The 14,568-nt window shown below is 48.4% G+C and overlaps 6 protein-coding genes across 6 annotated transcripts; all 6 read left to right on the top strand.

Annotated features, from left to right (window-relative positions):
- The first annotated feature begins 134 nt into the window (after nucleotides 1-134).
- K444DRAFT_210865 (uncharacterized protein) lies at nucleotides 135-689 on the top strand. The gene has a single exon (XM_024871081.1). The coding sequence runs from the start codon at nucleotides 289-291 to the stop codon at nucleotides 601-603; it is 315 nt and encodes a 104-aa protein (XP_024741913.1). The 5' UTR covers nucleotides 135-288; the 3' UTR covers nucleotides 604-689.
- Nucleotides 690-1,192: 503 nt separating this feature from the next.
- K444DRAFT_625623 (uncharacterized protein) lies at nucleotides 1,193-1,929 on the top strand (the record flags this gene model as incomplete). The annotated part of the gene is made up of 4 exons (XM_024882547.1): nucleotides 1,193-1,316; nucleotides 1,445-1,665; nucleotides 1,698-1,738; nucleotides 1,773-1,929. 4 exons carry the CDS (start codon nucleotides 1,193-1,195, stop codon nucleotides 1,927-1,929), a joined length of 543 nt encoding a protein of 180 aa, XP_024741912.1.
- A 956-nt stretch (nucleotides 1,930-2,885) lies between these two features.
- K444DRAFT_640708 (60S ribosomal protein L1) lies at nucleotides 2,886-3,716 on the top strand (the record flags this gene model as incomplete). Its single annotated transcript, XM_024884522.1, has 4 exons — nucleotides 2,886-2,904; nucleotides 2,972-3,149; nucleotides 3,206-3,399; nucleotides 3,454-3,716. 4 exons carry the CDS (start codon nucleotides 2,886-2,888, stop codon nucleotides 3,714-3,716), a joined length of 654 nt encoding a protein of 217 aa, XP_024741911.1.
- Nucleotides 3,717-4,942: 1,226 nt separating this feature from the next.
- K444DRAFT_554455 (MFS multidrug transporter-like protein) lies at nucleotides 4,943-7,295 on the top strand. Its single transcript, XM_024876653.1, has 2 exons — nucleotides 4,943-5,679; nucleotides 5,727-7,295. Exons 1-2 carry the CDS (start codon nucleotides 5,317-5,319, stop codon nucleotides 7,167-7,169), a joined length of 1,806 nt encoding a protein of 601 aa, XP_024741910.1. The 5' UTR covers nucleotides 4,943-5,316; the 3' UTR covers nucleotides 7,170-7,295.
- Nucleotides 7,296-7,529: 234 nt separating this feature from the next.
- K444DRAFT_660170 (uncharacterized protein) lies at nucleotides 7,530-10,033 on the top strand. The gene is made up of 6 exons (XM_024886430.1): nucleotides 7,530-7,769; nucleotides 7,819-7,893; nucleotides 7,947-8,507; nucleotides 8,564-8,776; nucleotides 8,824-9,107; nucleotides 9,157-10,033. Exons 1-6 carry the CDS (start codon nucleotides 7,621-7,623, stop codon nucleotides 9,867-9,869), a joined length of 1,995 nt encoding a protein of 664 aa, XP_024741909.1. The 5' UTR covers nucleotides 7,530-7,620; the 3' UTR covers nucleotides 9,870-10,033.
- A 2,361-nt stretch (nucleotides 10,034-12,394) lies between these two features.
- Nucleotides 12,395-14,459, top strand: K444DRAFT_520107 (putative MFS toxin efflux pump; the record flags this gene model as incomplete). The annotated part of the gene is made up of 8 exons (XM_024874018.1): nucleotides 12,395-12,604; nucleotides 12,653-12,673; nucleotides 12,721-12,797; nucleotides 12,851-13,077; nucleotides 13,133-13,228; nucleotides 13,282-13,779; nucleotides 13,829-13,989; nucleotides 14,058-14,459. The coding sequence occupies 8 exons, from the start codon at nucleotides 12,395-12,397 to the stop codon at nucleotides 14,457-14,459; spliced, it is 1,692 nt and encodes a 563-aa protein (XP_024741908.1).
- Nucleotides 14,460-14,568: the final 109 nt, after the last annotated feature.

Raw genomic sequence — 14,568 nt, 5'->3', positions numbered from 1 at the left:
AATGAGGGGATCTAGATATTATCGTGAAGAGGGGTCGACGCTCTGGTTGAGCTCGGTGATGCGAAAGCGATGCTCTTCGGATCGAAAGAAACGAGACTGATTGTATTGCGAAGAGAATGAAGCAATTGAATTAATTTACAGCAAGGCGAACGAGATTGAGATTAGTTGTTCAGTCCATGGGGGTGAGTTGTTGTTTACACGAACAGCTGAGAAGTGACGGCATATCGGTATCGCTGTCGATACAGTCACGGCTCACCTTTGAAGTGGATCTTTGGGCAAAGCTATCACATGCATTTCCCCGCCGGCAGTGAATTCACTCAAAACATTTCACGCGATGAAGCGCATATACGAAATTCAACTAGGCTTCGCTATCCTCAAAGCTGGTACAGGAAAGCTCAAATATCAGCAGAGACAAGCCGGGATGACTACCACTCTATCACTCTATGCCTCGAGACTTCGAGTAGACAATTTAGAATTGAAGATACTAATGAAAGGAAAGAATGTGAGGCTTTTAGGATCTCTGAGCCACCTCTTTCGCCCTTTGGTAGCAATGATAGGACAATGGTTGAACAGGGAATAGCACAAGACAGCAGTAAACATTGAGATTTCCAGATGATCAACAACCGCTTGCACTTTCTGTCATTGCGAAAACAAATTCAAGATATTCAACCACGCAAATTCGTATATCGTCACTTTTGAGAGGGAAAACCTCTGAGGTACAGATTTTCTAGGGACACCGGGTCAAACTCAACAACCCTCCAAAGCACTTGCATCTCAACTACAACATCTGGGAAGGGAAGACTGAGCTTCAAGCGTACGAGCACATCCAGCTCGGTCACTTTTACATCCATTCATCGAGGATTGGTACTGAATGGAGTGACGAGATTGAATCCCTCTGTACCCTTGAAGCCCTGAACACAAGCTTTTCGGCAACCGGCAGAAACAACGCCTAAATACGAGCCCTGCCATACCACAAACACCTTTGCTACTATTTCCGGAAACAAAGATATAGCCAATAACCATCCGTTTCATCCATATTACAAGCCTTTCCCTATGGGGAGTACGGATCGGAGGCGACGGAAGAATAACATGAAATTTCACAGTCGAGGAGAAAGTTTTGTGGAGCGAGGGGCCATTTCAGCGAATTGAAATCTGAACAGTGAGATAAAGGAGGTTGGCGACCCCTTACAGCATGCGATACCCCACATCCTTGACTTCCAGAATGTTGAGGCAGGCAAGGATGGAGACTATCTTCCCCTCTTTCGGTCTCGAGGGGAAGAGATCAACGTCGTACAACCTTGAATTAGACATAAATAGTAACTTCGGATGAACCCAAGGTTCAGGTTTGGCAGATTACGAGTAAAACTTATGAGGGATATAAAGCTGGGGTCGGTTCCCATGTTTCGCTGATAAACACGCTGCTCCAAAACAAAATTGGATACAGAGAGATCAACTCGATTTGAATATGGCTATCACTCGAAGAGTAATTGGGCTTTTGGCACTGGCCTTACTGAGGTTCGAAAAGACATCCCTTGTGAGGACATTCATCCTGACAGAAGCAGCCAAGTTGTCATCACGTTGCCAGACAGGAGAGCCCCACAGATCACCGCAACTCATATCACTCATGCTACACCTACACTGAGACGATACCTTACACAGGACCTAGTAAGTTATGAGCTACTTCTCGTGTCACTTAGCAAGAAGTAACAAAAGATCAGTGTACTGCCCAATGGAAAAGGTGTGCTCAACATTCCTCACCTCAACCTGTACAGGTCCAGCGGCAATGGTGACGGAAATGGTCGACATTCCTTGCAAAGATCCAAAATGCCCTACTACGCCGACTGTCACGGTGACTGGGCCGGGGACATGCTTTCATTGTCAGTCGGATTGTGGAACCGAGACGGTGACGAAGACGGCGAGATGCCCTAGAATGACCGCTCCGGCTCCAGTGATGACCGATTCATTACAAATTAAGTGAGTTCTCGTCTTGTGAGGCAGGATGGATGGTGGTGATTCTTGAAGGCTGGACCTTGCGAATGTCGATGCCTTCGGAGGGAAGAAGCGCTTTGAGCGGCTTGGGATTTCAAGCACGATAGAGAGCCCAAAATACGAATCAAACTTTTGTTCCTCGACTTGCCATTGCGTCTTTAAATTCATGATTCGTTGGTGGACGAAATATTAAAGGCCGCGGCCATTTGAGACGAGGAACAACATGCTCGGGGTGTGTGTGAACGACTTCTGTCAGTGTACACCCAGAGACGGCAACAGGGCCTGACCCTTTCCATATGTGATTGAATCATTCAAGTGTGAAATCTCAAAGTTCCCAAAACCATTTGAGATCCCATCCATGACTCCTGCGTCTCCAAGTGCTGGACATGTGAATCGAGTTCTGCTGTGGTGCAATGGCCGAGGAGCATGATAATAGCTCAAGGGTTGCTTTCTATCAAGTAACCGTATCCTGTGAATTGCCGCCTCGGCATAACAAGAAGCTTGAGACTGAGGAGAATATGGCCGAGATGCATTTGACCAGACAGCGGCCCATCCATCGGATGGCATTTAGAACGAACGATTTGGTGCTGAGCGATGGAATCAAACAGCACGGTAAGGACACATCAAGTGTGGCGAGCTGAAATACTGATGGCTGAACCAAGTGAGTTCCGAAAATGGAAAGTTTGGGGCCGGGAAGTTTAGGTGGAGGCGAAGATTCACTCGACGCTTTCGCTGATGACTCTTCACGTGATGTCATTGGCTCGCCTGGTGAAACATAAAATCGCGCCTCTCGCCCACATTCGATTTTACAAATCCATCGAGAAAAAAGTCAAAGACAACACCACGCAAATCCTCACCATTAGAATCTAAACCATTCTACTGGAAGACTGTCCATCATGTCGAAAATCACAGTCGGTATGTTTGCCATCTCTGCACCTGCCAGCGTTCTCCCAGAGCATTTGCTTACATTTTTGCGCCACAGCCGGAGTGCGTACCAACGTCCAACAACTTCTCGAATACTCTCTCGAGACCAAGAAGAGAAACTTCCTCGAAACCGTCGAACTCCAAATCGGCCTCAAGAACTATGACCCCCAACGTGACAAGCGTTTCTCGGGAACCGTCCGTCTGCCCGTTGTTCCCCGCCCGGGTATGAGCATCTGGTATGTCTACATAGCACACATGGAAGGATAGGGCTCTGACTAACTGGATGGGATAGCATTCTCGGTGACCAGCATGATATCGATCGTGCCAAGCACGGTGGTGTTGATGCCATGTCTTCCGATGACTTGAAGAAGCTCAACAAGAACAAGAAGTTGATCAAGAAACTTGCTCGCAAGTACGATGCCTTCGTCGCTTCCGATACTCTCATCAAGCAGATTCCTCGTCTCTTGGGTCCCGGTCTCTCCAAGGGTATGTCTTTCTGCTGGATCTCTGAAAGATTTCATGAGCTAACATCTGCTGCAGCTGGTAAATTCCCCACCCCGGTCTCCCACAACGAGGACTTGAGCGCCAAGATCAACGAAGTCAAGTCTACAATCAAGTTCCAGTTGAAGAAGGTCTTGTGCATGGGTGTCGCTGTCGGCAATGTTGGCATGACTGAGGACCAGCTGATCTCCAACATCATGTTGGCTATCAACTACCTGGTGTCTCTCCTGAAGAAAGGCTGGCAGAACGTGGGCAGCTTGACTATCAAGGCTTCTATGTCTCCTCCCAAGCGCCTGTACTAGATGGTGAATACTGTTCCACGTCTCTTCATTAAGATGCTGGATACGGTTTCGCGCCTCTTCATTGAGCCGTCACTTTTTTTTTTTTGCATGGTTTTCGCAACAGGAAGCATTGTGTGTAGCTAGATAGTAATCCGACCATACAATGGCGAGAAGATTATTGCAAATTATGATTCAGTAGCACCTGTGAGGTTTGGATGATCAATTGAGTATTGAATTCATGGATAGCGAGCGATCTCGAGCTATTGGCCAGCGCGATCTTTGCAGGAGAGGGAGGATCAGCACCCGAGGATCAGAGAGCACAACAGACTCACTTGGCTTTGCAGCGGGTCACACACATGGAGATCACAATACGGTATCTGCAGCATCGCACAGCTGCAGAGAGCAGTGCGCACTGCTTTCCTTAGGGCAAGAGCCAGAATGAGCCTCCAGTTGCGGTGCACCAGCACTCAAATAAATATTCCTCAACAATCCCACCGGCTCAATTCTGCACATCGTTCGTGTCCTACTGCCATTCCATCAAAGCCCCCATGTATAGTAGATGCAAATGTAGCGACCACCCCACAGTCAACGTCCGAGAGCATCGGCGAGGTCGGCTGGTAGGAAAGAGCGTTCACCTTTTCTCAAGGAAGCCGGGAACGGAGGAAGACCCATTTCTGTCTTGCGACAAGAATAACCCTCAGCAAGCCACCGAAGTGGAGCTTCCATAGTAAAGAATTAACTTTACCTACTGATAGATGAGGAGAAAAGAAGAGCTCGAGAGAATTGAAGATTTTGTACTTCGTACCCGAGAATTTTTTGGCGCTAGTTTCCAATGGGGGCTGGCGCATTTTCATGGTGTTTGCTTTGTTTGCTGAGCTTGCCCGCTGACCATGAAGTTTGGAGGCTTGAGCGGCAAAAGCAACCAGGGTACCTCCGTACACCCCAACCATCCTAACTTCATATCCACTCCTGCATTACGAGAATGATAACGGCCGTTCAATGGAGATGTGCTTTGACAGACTGCGGGTAGCCGCGCCGACAAACCATCCTCTCGTCCCAATATCCGCATCACAAATGCCTGGACCATGTTATGTTCAGCCAGTCGCAACCACTCTTCGCGTTTTACCACATCACAAGTCTTTCCTCGACACTGGATCGGCCAACCCCTTATGCGCTTTATCGTCGTCGTGATATCGAATTGAAGCTGCCGAGTCTGACCAGTTGTCTAGCTTTCCCCCTTTCTCTGGCCGCCGCGGTGAGTATGATTTCTATTGATAATCGAGTGGGTGGGTCTAGTCTTTTCTTCGGGTTAGGCGGTCGTCATTAAGTGCTCAGGACTCGGATGTTCCTCACCCATATAAGTTTATATGTTCTGTGACGCCCTCACCTGCACTGTGACGACCAAATACGCCCTTCATTACCAATCCACTGCCCACGCATGTCAACACGGCATCTACGCTATGGCAGGGTCTTTTTGGTCGAACATTTCTTCCGCATTATTTCTTCATTCATTGTTTCTTCCATATGTGAGCAACTCATCCGCCACTCCTTGCATTCAATAACATTTGCACCCATTTTACTACTTTGCTAAATTATCTTTTTATTACATCCAACTCTCACTATGTCTGTCGAAAATCCTCAGAGTCAAGTCGCTCGCCCCCACAGCCAAGCCCAATCCAATTGCCCTCCCAGCGAGACCATCAATCAACTCTCAACTCATGATTCCAACTCTTCAACTGATAGCATCTACTTGGTTCAAGTCAACGATGCCGCTCTTGCCGCAGCATATCAGGATGAGTTTGCGAGTCCAACGTCGCCTGGACGCTTGGAAAAAGAAAGTTCGCTGCACGATGGAGCACCAGCCGTTGAGGAATCCCTCAAGGTGAGACTCGAACAACTCGGGAGGCAGAGACCAGAGGTCTTTGGCTCCGTGTGGGCTGAGATAGGCTTCGTCTTCTCTACCTCCATGTCCCAGGTTCTTTCGGTAATTCTTTCTTTCAATTTTATTGACCCCGCACTCACATCCAGCAGGAATATTTCGTGTCTGGCTTTACTGTCATCCTTCCAACATTAGTCAAGGATTTGGATATCCCCGCTGCGTCGTCTACATGGCCTGCGAGTGCCTTCTCGTTGACGGTGGCGAGTTTCCTTTTGATCTTTGGTCGAGCAGCCGATATGTTCGGAGGATATCCGGTCTACGTCGCTGGCATGATATGGCTTACGGCCTGGAGTCTGATCGCTGGATTCTCGACAAATGAGATCATGCTCAACTTCTGTCGAGCACTTCAGGGGCTGGGTCCAGCTGCCTTTCTCCCATCCAGTGTGATGATCCTTGGCAGCATCTATCGTCCAGGCCCCAGGAAGAATCTTATCTTCAGCATTTATGGGGCATCTGCGCCATTAGGATTCTTCATTGGGATATTCTTCGCTGGAGTTACTGCCGAGTACACAATTTGGGGTTGGTACTTCTGGGTCGGATCGATCTTGGCAGGAATCACAGCATTGACGGCATACCTCACCATTCCATCCGACATCCAAGAAAAGTTCAATGCAACATCAAAGGTCCAGATGGACTGGCCCGGGGCGGTTCTCAGTGTCTCCGGGCTCGTCCTCTTCACATTCGCTGTGATCGATTCTTCTCATGCACCCCAACAGTGGAAAACACCATACATCTACACCCTCTTAATCGTCGGGTCTATTCTACTTCTAACAACGGCCTACGTCGAAGTCGGAGTTGCTGAACAGCCACTACTTCCAGTATCGCTTTTCAAACTCCCATGTATGCCAGCGCTCGTCATCGCGCTATTCTTCACCTACGGGTCCCTCGGTGTCTTTCTCCTTTACGCAACATTCTATATGGAAAGTGTCATGGGAGCTTCACCATTACAAGTCGTTGCCTGGTATGTTCCAATGGCTCTCGGGGGGTGTATCATTGCTACCTTCGGTGGCTTTGTCCTCCATCTACTACCAGGAACAATCCTCATCATCATCTCGGGCATCTCCTGGATCGTAGCCCCATTGCTCTTCGCAATCATGCCACAAAGTGCATTATACTGGGCGTACATCTTCCCTTCCATGATCTGCGCAACTGTCGGAATTGACATAACCTTCACCGTAGCCAACATCTTCATCACGACCTCCCTGCCACGCAAACAACAGGGACTTGCAGGCGCAGTGATAATGCTGCTACTTCACCTTGGGATCGCGGTCATGCTTGGGTTCGCGGATGTCGTGAATACGTATACGGTTGCCAGCTTGGACATGAGGAGGAGCTACCATGCGGTGTTTTGGTTTGAGGTCGCGTGTGCGAGTGCGGCGTTGGTGATTTTGGTGTTGTTTGTTAAGATTAAGAAGGCGGAGAGTGAGTTGACTGTTGATGAGCGGGCCAAGCTGGAGTCTAGTGATGGGGGTGGAGTGTGGAGAGAGGATCAAGATGCTGGCAGGCGAGCTGTAGAATCTAGAGAGGGCGAATGACACGCGCAATGATGGGATTACGTGAGTAGAGGTTAATGATTGGAAATCGTTGAATTGTGGTCACGTTGATGGGAAAGAGTTTGATGTTAGACATATAGATACCCTGAACAATTTTTGAAGATGCCCTTACCGTTGAAGTCCTTTTAATGTTGATCGAAGCACAAATGATCTTGAATCATGAGGTCGTCCCTGGCACTTCGCAGCATTTCAGCCTCGGTGCGTGCTTATGGAGTTGGACATGGACATGGGTCCACTCGGAGACTTTCCCGCCCTCTCGCACTCGCTTGCGGAATCTCGGAGCCAAACATCACTCCGCCAGACTCCGCGGTGTCATCACAGACACTTCTCCTACATAACACCTCCCGTTCCACTCGGAATCTGATTGAAATTCCGAAGAAATGTCGAATTCAGCCTCCTTCAAAAATCAAACTCCGTCTTCCTCACTTCAATCATGGATTTCATGAGCGACCCCGCTCGCAACATGTCGGATGAGGCTGGCACAGCTATCTCCGGGAAGCGAAGGCTACGCCGCAGCTGCGAGTCATGTCGAAACAGCAAAGGGAAGTGCGTTCCAAGTGGGCAGAATGGGAGGTGCGAGAGGTATTTACGGATGAATTTTCTGAGCAGGGGTGGGTTTGACCAGTTGCAGGTGTGTCAAGGAGGGGCAGCAATGTACCTTCCTCGAGGCCAAACCTCGTCCCAAACGGGCGAAGAATTCCAGAACGTGGGTCTTTGATTGAGACAACCAATAGAAATCATTGCTAAGTTGTCAAATAGCCGAGTTGCTGAGATGGAAGAGAGGCTCGATGGTTTGATGGCCTTACTTACTTCAAAGCAAGCGGGAGAGCAAGCATCCCCATCAGAAACGTCGTCCGCACCTTCTCAACCACCCATAGCGTTGTCACCACCAGAGACAGGGCTCCAAGCCTTTACGCATCCAATCTCATCATCCGTTTCACTAGTTTCCTTTTCGGGTTCCGAGGACTTTAGACCACAGCAATCACTGCCAGTATTTGCATTTCCAAACTTCGATCAGTTCAACGATGCAATATCTAAGGGACTGGTCTCGATTACTCAAGCCGAGAAATCCGTACGGTATTTCCAGTCGAGAGCTTCACATTTTCCATTCGTTTTGGTGCCCCCGAAATGGACTTTGGATTCCCTCCGACGGGAGCGACCTTTCTTGCTCCTCTCAATTCTTTCCTTTGCTGCGCACCACAACGAGAAGCTTCAACTTCGGCTTGAACTCGAGTTACGAGAATCATTAAGCAAAAAGGTTATTGTTCACTGCGAGAAAAGTTTGGATCTGCTTCAAGGGGTCTTGCTATATTTGGCTTGGTACCTATTGTCTATTATGTCACTCGATGTTTTCCATTTTGCTGACAGGAAATCAGGTATCAATTCTACTTTGAACCTGACCGGGAACAAATGTATCAACTTTCGCAAATGGCTGTTGCCATGGCCATTGATCTTGGTATCAATAAGCCGGCACAGGACTGGGAGCCGATAGATGTCAAGGTCCTCAAAGCCAGACTCTTCTTACCAAAGTCTCCGGAAGAGCTTGAGGCGCAGAGGACTTTTCTTGGCGTCTATTTCCTGACGACCACGTAAGTTCACCGACCATTTCCTCAATCTCGATCTGATTTTGCCTTAGAATCTGTCAAGGCTTGCGGAAGCCTAACAGTCTGGAATATTCCGAGTACATGGAGACTTGTACCGAGTCATTGGCTCGAGCAGCGATTGCCGAGACTGACAATCTTCTTCCATATTATATCCGATTGCAACGACTTGCTGGGGAGATTGACCATGCATTCGACTACAGTCAAAATCTGAAACTACCTCAATTAGACGTCATACGAGTTGAGATTCTCCGGAAATCTTTTGAACAGCAGCTGAACCAATTCGAATTGACTTTCCCTGCACATGTTTGGAATAGCCGTGAGATAACCCAGTCCGATTTTGATGCCATCAACTGACGACATTATAGCTTCTTTAACAATGAAGTACTATAATCTTCGCATATATGTGAACGAGATCGGTCTCCATGCCGTAAAGCCCTCTGAGCTGGAACCGCTGTCTACCTCGTGGTATTACTCCACAGCCCGGAACGAAATCCTGATTCGTTGCCTACGGAACACCAAAGAATACATTGATCGTTATCTACTATTAACTCCAGTAGACCTGGCCAGCCTCAATCTGACCGACTATATTTCCCTCGTCTACGCAGTTTTAGTCCTTGGAGCTTTCTCAACCGGTGCATACGATAGCCAGATCCTCAACAGCGCGGACATGAAGGCCACCGTGAATCTGGATTACTACCTCGATGCTCTCTCCGCGCAAGCCCTCCAACTCCTCGCTGCCTCGGAACCAGGCAGCAACAACTTCGTAAGCCACATCTACAACCTCTTCCAGCAATCCAAGATATGGTACTCTCAGATGGTCAGAGACCCAACACCCGTCGGGCTTTCCATCACTGGAAAACCGACTTTCTCCTTCATGGAAATTATTCCAACGATTATGGTGCGGTGTGTGGACTTTTCGGTCAATTTTGCGAGCGCGAAGTCGGACGTGTCATCAGGAGAAGGAGGAGGATCGGGTCTTTCAGAGGTGGGGAGTGATGAGCAGTGGAGTGAGATGTTGTCTAGTTGGGCAGCGAATCAGGATTTGTCGAACATGGTGTTGGATACTGGGATGGGATAGTGTAAAATATAGGCTTGTTTTCAAGCTGGGGCAGGCGTCTTCTTGGGGTCCATAAGGCCTATTCGGTCTCTCTGAAATAAGTCGTTTCAGACATAAATATACACTCTCGCCTCAATTGGCTCTAGTTCCTCATCAGAACCTCCCTCATTCTTAATACACAGTCTCATTTCCAAACCTTCCACCCCCTTCGGCATAATCCACTTCATCCTCTTGTCTGTACGGTTCACAAACGCCAAGCTCACGTCCCTCTTTCGTGAAGATCATCAACTCGTCACCCTGTAAGACAAGCTCGAAGCGAACATAAACAAACAAGTCCTTATGTTCCTTCCTCAGCAGCAGCATCTTCATCCAAAACCCCAAAATACTGCCATCTCGTCCCATCTAATCAGCAGCATTGATGCTCTCATAGCCATCAACGACTCTCATCCACGGTCTTGCCGTAGAGAAACCAGCATTCGGTGAGCTACCCCACTGCATCGGTACCCTCGCATGATCACGTGCCGGGAGCCGCAATCCCATCCCGATATCTTGCTCTTGATTAAGGAATAGTGTTCCTGTAATCGTGACTAGAATTGTGGCAAGCATTTTCCCTGGGGTATGCCCAGTACTAGGCTGGTTCAGCGCCAAAGCGCGTGATAGACCGGGCTGGTTTTGGCCAGTGTTGAATCCATGAACTTAAATCGGGGCTCGACGTATGTGAATTATGATTTTCCAGATGTACGGTCGTCCAGACATCTATTCCATCTATAGTATTCTGCCACCTTGAAAGTGGCCGTTGCAGTTCGTCTGTCGTGAAAGGCTCTACGCTGAACAGTGCATGAAGTGTTGGCCGCCCACAACTCAGAGCCTCGAAGTGGAGGAACTTGTTCAGCTGTCTTTCCTTTACTGAGATGTATTTCAAATTGATCATCAACTTTTGGCGTGAAGGATAGTTCCCCACTACAAATGGTTGCATTTGGAGAATATGTCATTCGTCTCATTAAAGAACTCTTGCATTCGCGGCCCGTTGTAGTACACTATCCTGGCTGGCTTGTATGCTACTGGATTTATTAGTGAAAGGGTTGGTTCCTTGAGACGGTTATTGCGAGGTTGGTGTTGATTATGGGGTCTATCATGCAGTTCTTTGCAACGAGCTTGGAATGCGGTTCAAGGTCGGCTGCGCAAGTTTTGATGGGTTAGTGCAGTCTACACTACTGTTGTTGGAGGCTGTACTCACCGAGCCTAGGGTTTCCACTTGGGATTTTCTAGAGTGTGACGACTGTGTATGCTGTTGAGGTGGCGCCTGTACACTTGCTTGCACACGTGACAACATATGTGAACATACGCTGGGTAAGAGCCTCCCCATTCCCATAAAAGAACGAAATCCTGATAGCCCTTAAGAGGTCTTTGGACAAATCACCGCATCAGGTGTCCTCCGCGGCGTGTTGAACGCCCCGGCTCCTTGGGGATATAGAATACCATTCGCACTGCAATGGTATTGACCAATCCCCTTGATCATCGGCATCTACCTAGCCCCTGAATCACCGTGGTGGCTCATCCGTCAAAATCACCTTGACAAAGCTAAAGCTGCACTGGTCCGTCTGGCAACCCTACAGGCCGACGTCGGCTTCGGCATCGAGAAGATTGTCGCGTTCATGGTTCTCACAACCGAGCATGGGCGAGAAGTCCACTCAAGCACCGGCTCCGTAGCCTGCTTCCAGAGTACCAACCTTCCAGAACAATCATTGTTATCGGTTGCTATTTTGCCCAGCTCCTGGATGAAAATTCCATGCGTGCAGATTCAGCTTATTTCTTAAGGTATGAAGGGTATAGATGTGAGCGTGAGGTCCTTGCGGAACAAATGAAACACTGGAAATAAATACAGAAGTTTCATTAGAGTGAGCTTTCGTATTACCTAGACTAAGTATTCATACAGGTTGGCCTATTCTTCAAAAGGGGTGTTCAAAGGAGTTAAGGCCCCTTTTGGGCTCTGCCCGCTTTCAAAGTTATTCGATAATGTTGGCTTGGGCGAGACCCCGCCCCCTTTTCAATAAGCGAGCCAATAGGGGGGAGCCCTTGCCCATAAACTCGAGCCTGGAACCAAAGCTCATAATATCCAAGATTTTTGGCTCGAGTGAAGTGAGTTTTGTCGAGATTTCAAAGCATTCTGACCAGACTCTTAATTTGCTCGCATTCATCAATATAAGCAAGGGTTCTGTACGAAATCAAGCTAGACGAAGTGTGACCGTCGAGCCAAGCAACTACCAGAACGCCGCCCAGGTACAATGAACGATGAAACATGTCAGCAATGGCCAATTTTCTCATGCATGCGGCTCAACGTCGATTCCGATATGGCGCAAACTCAGCTACTCATGGCAGGGGCCTTCGGATAAGGGGGCCGGAGTTTAAGGTGGTTCCGAAAATCCGGCAAATCAAAATTCCAGACATCGGAGTTAAATCTATCTACCTTTGGCCCTCCTGCTTAAAGAGCCTCACCGTTCGCTTTATTTTCGAGCTGTCAACGATTTGTTGTTACTGCTTTGATAATGACTTCTGTGGCGGAAAAAGATACCGAGGCTGGCAATAGTAGTCTGGACAATAGTCAACACGATGCCGAGATCGACATCCCCGAGGTGGAGGAAAAAGCTGCATCAGCAATCCAAGCAGAAGCAGAAGATGAGTCGGAATATATCACTGGTATTAGGTTGTATCTGATCATTCTGGGTCTCTGTATGGCGGTTCTCTTGATTGGATTGGTACGTTGCTGCCGTCAGGGAGGCTTAGAGATAAACTGACTGTGTTAGGATAACGCTATTCTTGCTACGGTAAATCAATCATTGACTTCATATTCGCACAAATACTAAACTCTTAGGCGGTACCAACAATTACCACGGCTTTCAATTCTCTCCCAGACGTGGGGTGGTATGGCTCTGCTTTCCTGATATCGGTGTAAGTTTCCCGGACCAGACTATATACATGTTGATGCTAACAATATTTTAAAGTTGTGCCCTCCAACCACTATCCGGAAAAGTATACCAGTACTTTTCTCTGAAGTGGACATACATTGTCTTTCTCGGTATATTCGAATTGGGGAGTTTGATATGTGCAACGGCCAGGTCGTCAGTGATGCTTATCGTTGGGCGAGCTGTAGCAGGAATGGGTGCCGCTGGACTTTTCTCGGGAGCACTGGTCATTGTATCTCATATGATTCCACTCCGCCAGCGACCTAGTACGTCATGGATTCTCTGAGCAATTCCAGACTCGAATGCTAACTTTCTCGAAAGTTTACACAGGCCTTGTTGCGTCCATGTTCGGTATCTCAAACATCTTTGGACCAGTCCTTGGTGGTGTTTTCACCCAGCATTTGACTTGGAGATGGTGTAAGCGCAGACTCGGGAATCAAATTTAGTTACTCTTCCCTAACACTATTTAGGCTTCTATATCAATCTCCCTCTCGGCGCAGTCACAGCCATCACCCTAACCATCTTCTTCCACCCTAACGAGCGCAAACTTACCAAGCTCCCGCTCATCCAAAAAATTAAGCACCTCGATCTCCCCGGCCTAGGTCTCTTCGTACCAGGAGTAGTAATGCTTCTCCTCGCCTTACAGTGGGGCGGAAATCGCAACCCCTGGAAATCAGCGACGACCATCGGGCTCATATTCGGTTTCGTGATCATGATAGGTATATTTATGGTTTGGGAATGGCATCAAGGAGACGAAGCTAGTATTCCGCGCAGGATTATGGGACAGAGAAGTGTGTACTCCGCTGCCGCGATCGTGTTCTTTGGATTGGGGAGTGTGCAGATTATTGGGTATTATATCCCGATGTGGTTTCAGGTGATTAAGGGGGTGAGTCCTGTGGGAAGCGGGATCCGATTTTTGCCCATGGTGTTGGGCAATTTTGTGGGTGCTATTATATTTGGTGGTCTTGGTACGTCCCCTTTCTCGATAACTGAATGAAGTGCTGAGTGATGGTGCAGTTACGAAGTTTGGACACTTTAACCCATGGCTCTTTTTTGGTGCAGCAAGCGTAGCAATTACAGGAGGAATAATTTCAACGTGGAAGGTCGACACGGGATACTCGATGATTGATGGGATCCAAGTCCTTGGGGGCTTGGGAGCTGCATGCGTGATCCAGATGGTTCGTCGGTTCCTGCATCTTCTCTTCAACACCCATGAACATAAACTAACACTATCCATTTCTATTAGCCAGTGATTGGCTTGATGGCAATCCTTCCCCAATCCGATCTCCCAACCGCAACTTCCATCTCCGTCTTCTTCCAATTTTTCGGCGGCGCCATCTTCCTTGCCATTGGTGAGAATATATTCGTGTCCAGCCTAGTCAAGAATCTGCATATATATGCCCCGCAAGTCAATGCTCAAATGGTGGTAGTTGCAGGTGCCGAAGGGTTGAGGAAGGTGGTAGAAGCAGGTCCAGATTTGCAGGGCCCATTGTTGGCGTATAATGTGGCGATCACGCAGACGTTTTATTTGACGGCTGCGGGTTCTGTTGTGGGGTTCATCTGCTCGTTTGGGATGGAATGGCGGAGTGTTAAGGGGGTGCAGAATAGGGGTGTGGAGAAGGTTGCAGTGGAGGAGTTGAAGGAATGATGGGTTGGGGCTGGGGAAGCATTCTCCGCTGTGTATGACAATCTAGAGGAGCTGCTGCAAGGGCTGTGGGGGGGGGGGCTCAGAACTGAGAAGTCTAGATCTTTATTTT

The sequence above is a fragment of the Hyaloscypha bicolor genome, assembly GCF_002865645.1.
Source record: "Hyaloscypha bicolor E unplaced genomic scaffold K444scaffold_17, whole genome shotgun sequence".
Classification (NCBI taxonomy): domain Eukaryota; kingdom Fungi; phylum Ascomycota; class Leotiomycetes; order Helotiales; family Hyaloscyphaceae; genus Hyaloscypha; species Hyaloscypha bicolor.
This window is presented reverse-complemented; position numbering and strand designations above follow the sequence as displayed.

What these genes read in the sequence shown, in the direction of transcription:
- K444DRAFT_210865 (XM_024871081.1), top strand. Translation starts at nt 289, where the DNA reads ATGCATTTCCCCGCCGGCAGTGAATTCACTCAAAACATTTCACGCGAT.
- K444DRAFT_554455 (XM_024876653.1), top strand. Translation starts at nt 5,317, where the DNA reads ATGTCTGTCGAAAATCCTCAGAGTCAAGTCGCTCGCCCCCACAGCCAA. An exon ending in CCATGTCCCAGGTTCTTTCG is followed by an intron (nt 5,680 to 5,726) that starts GTAATTCTTTCT and finishes CACATCCAGCAG; the next exon opens with GAATATTTCGTGTCTGGCTT.
- K444DRAFT_660170 (XM_024886430.1), top strand. Translation starts at nt 7,621, where the DNA reads ATGGATTTCATGAGCGACCCCGCTCGCAACATGTCGGATGAGGCTGGC. An exon ending in GTCTATTTCCTGACGACCAC is followed by an intron (nt 8,777 to 8,823) that starts GTAAGTTCACCG and finishes ATTTTGCCTTAG; the next exon opens with AATCTGTCAAGGCTTGCGGA. An exon ending in TGCACATGTTTGGAATAGCC is followed by an intron (nt 9,108 to 9,156) that starts GTGAGATAACCC and finishes ACGACATTATAG; the next exon opens with CTTCTTTAACAATGAAGTAC.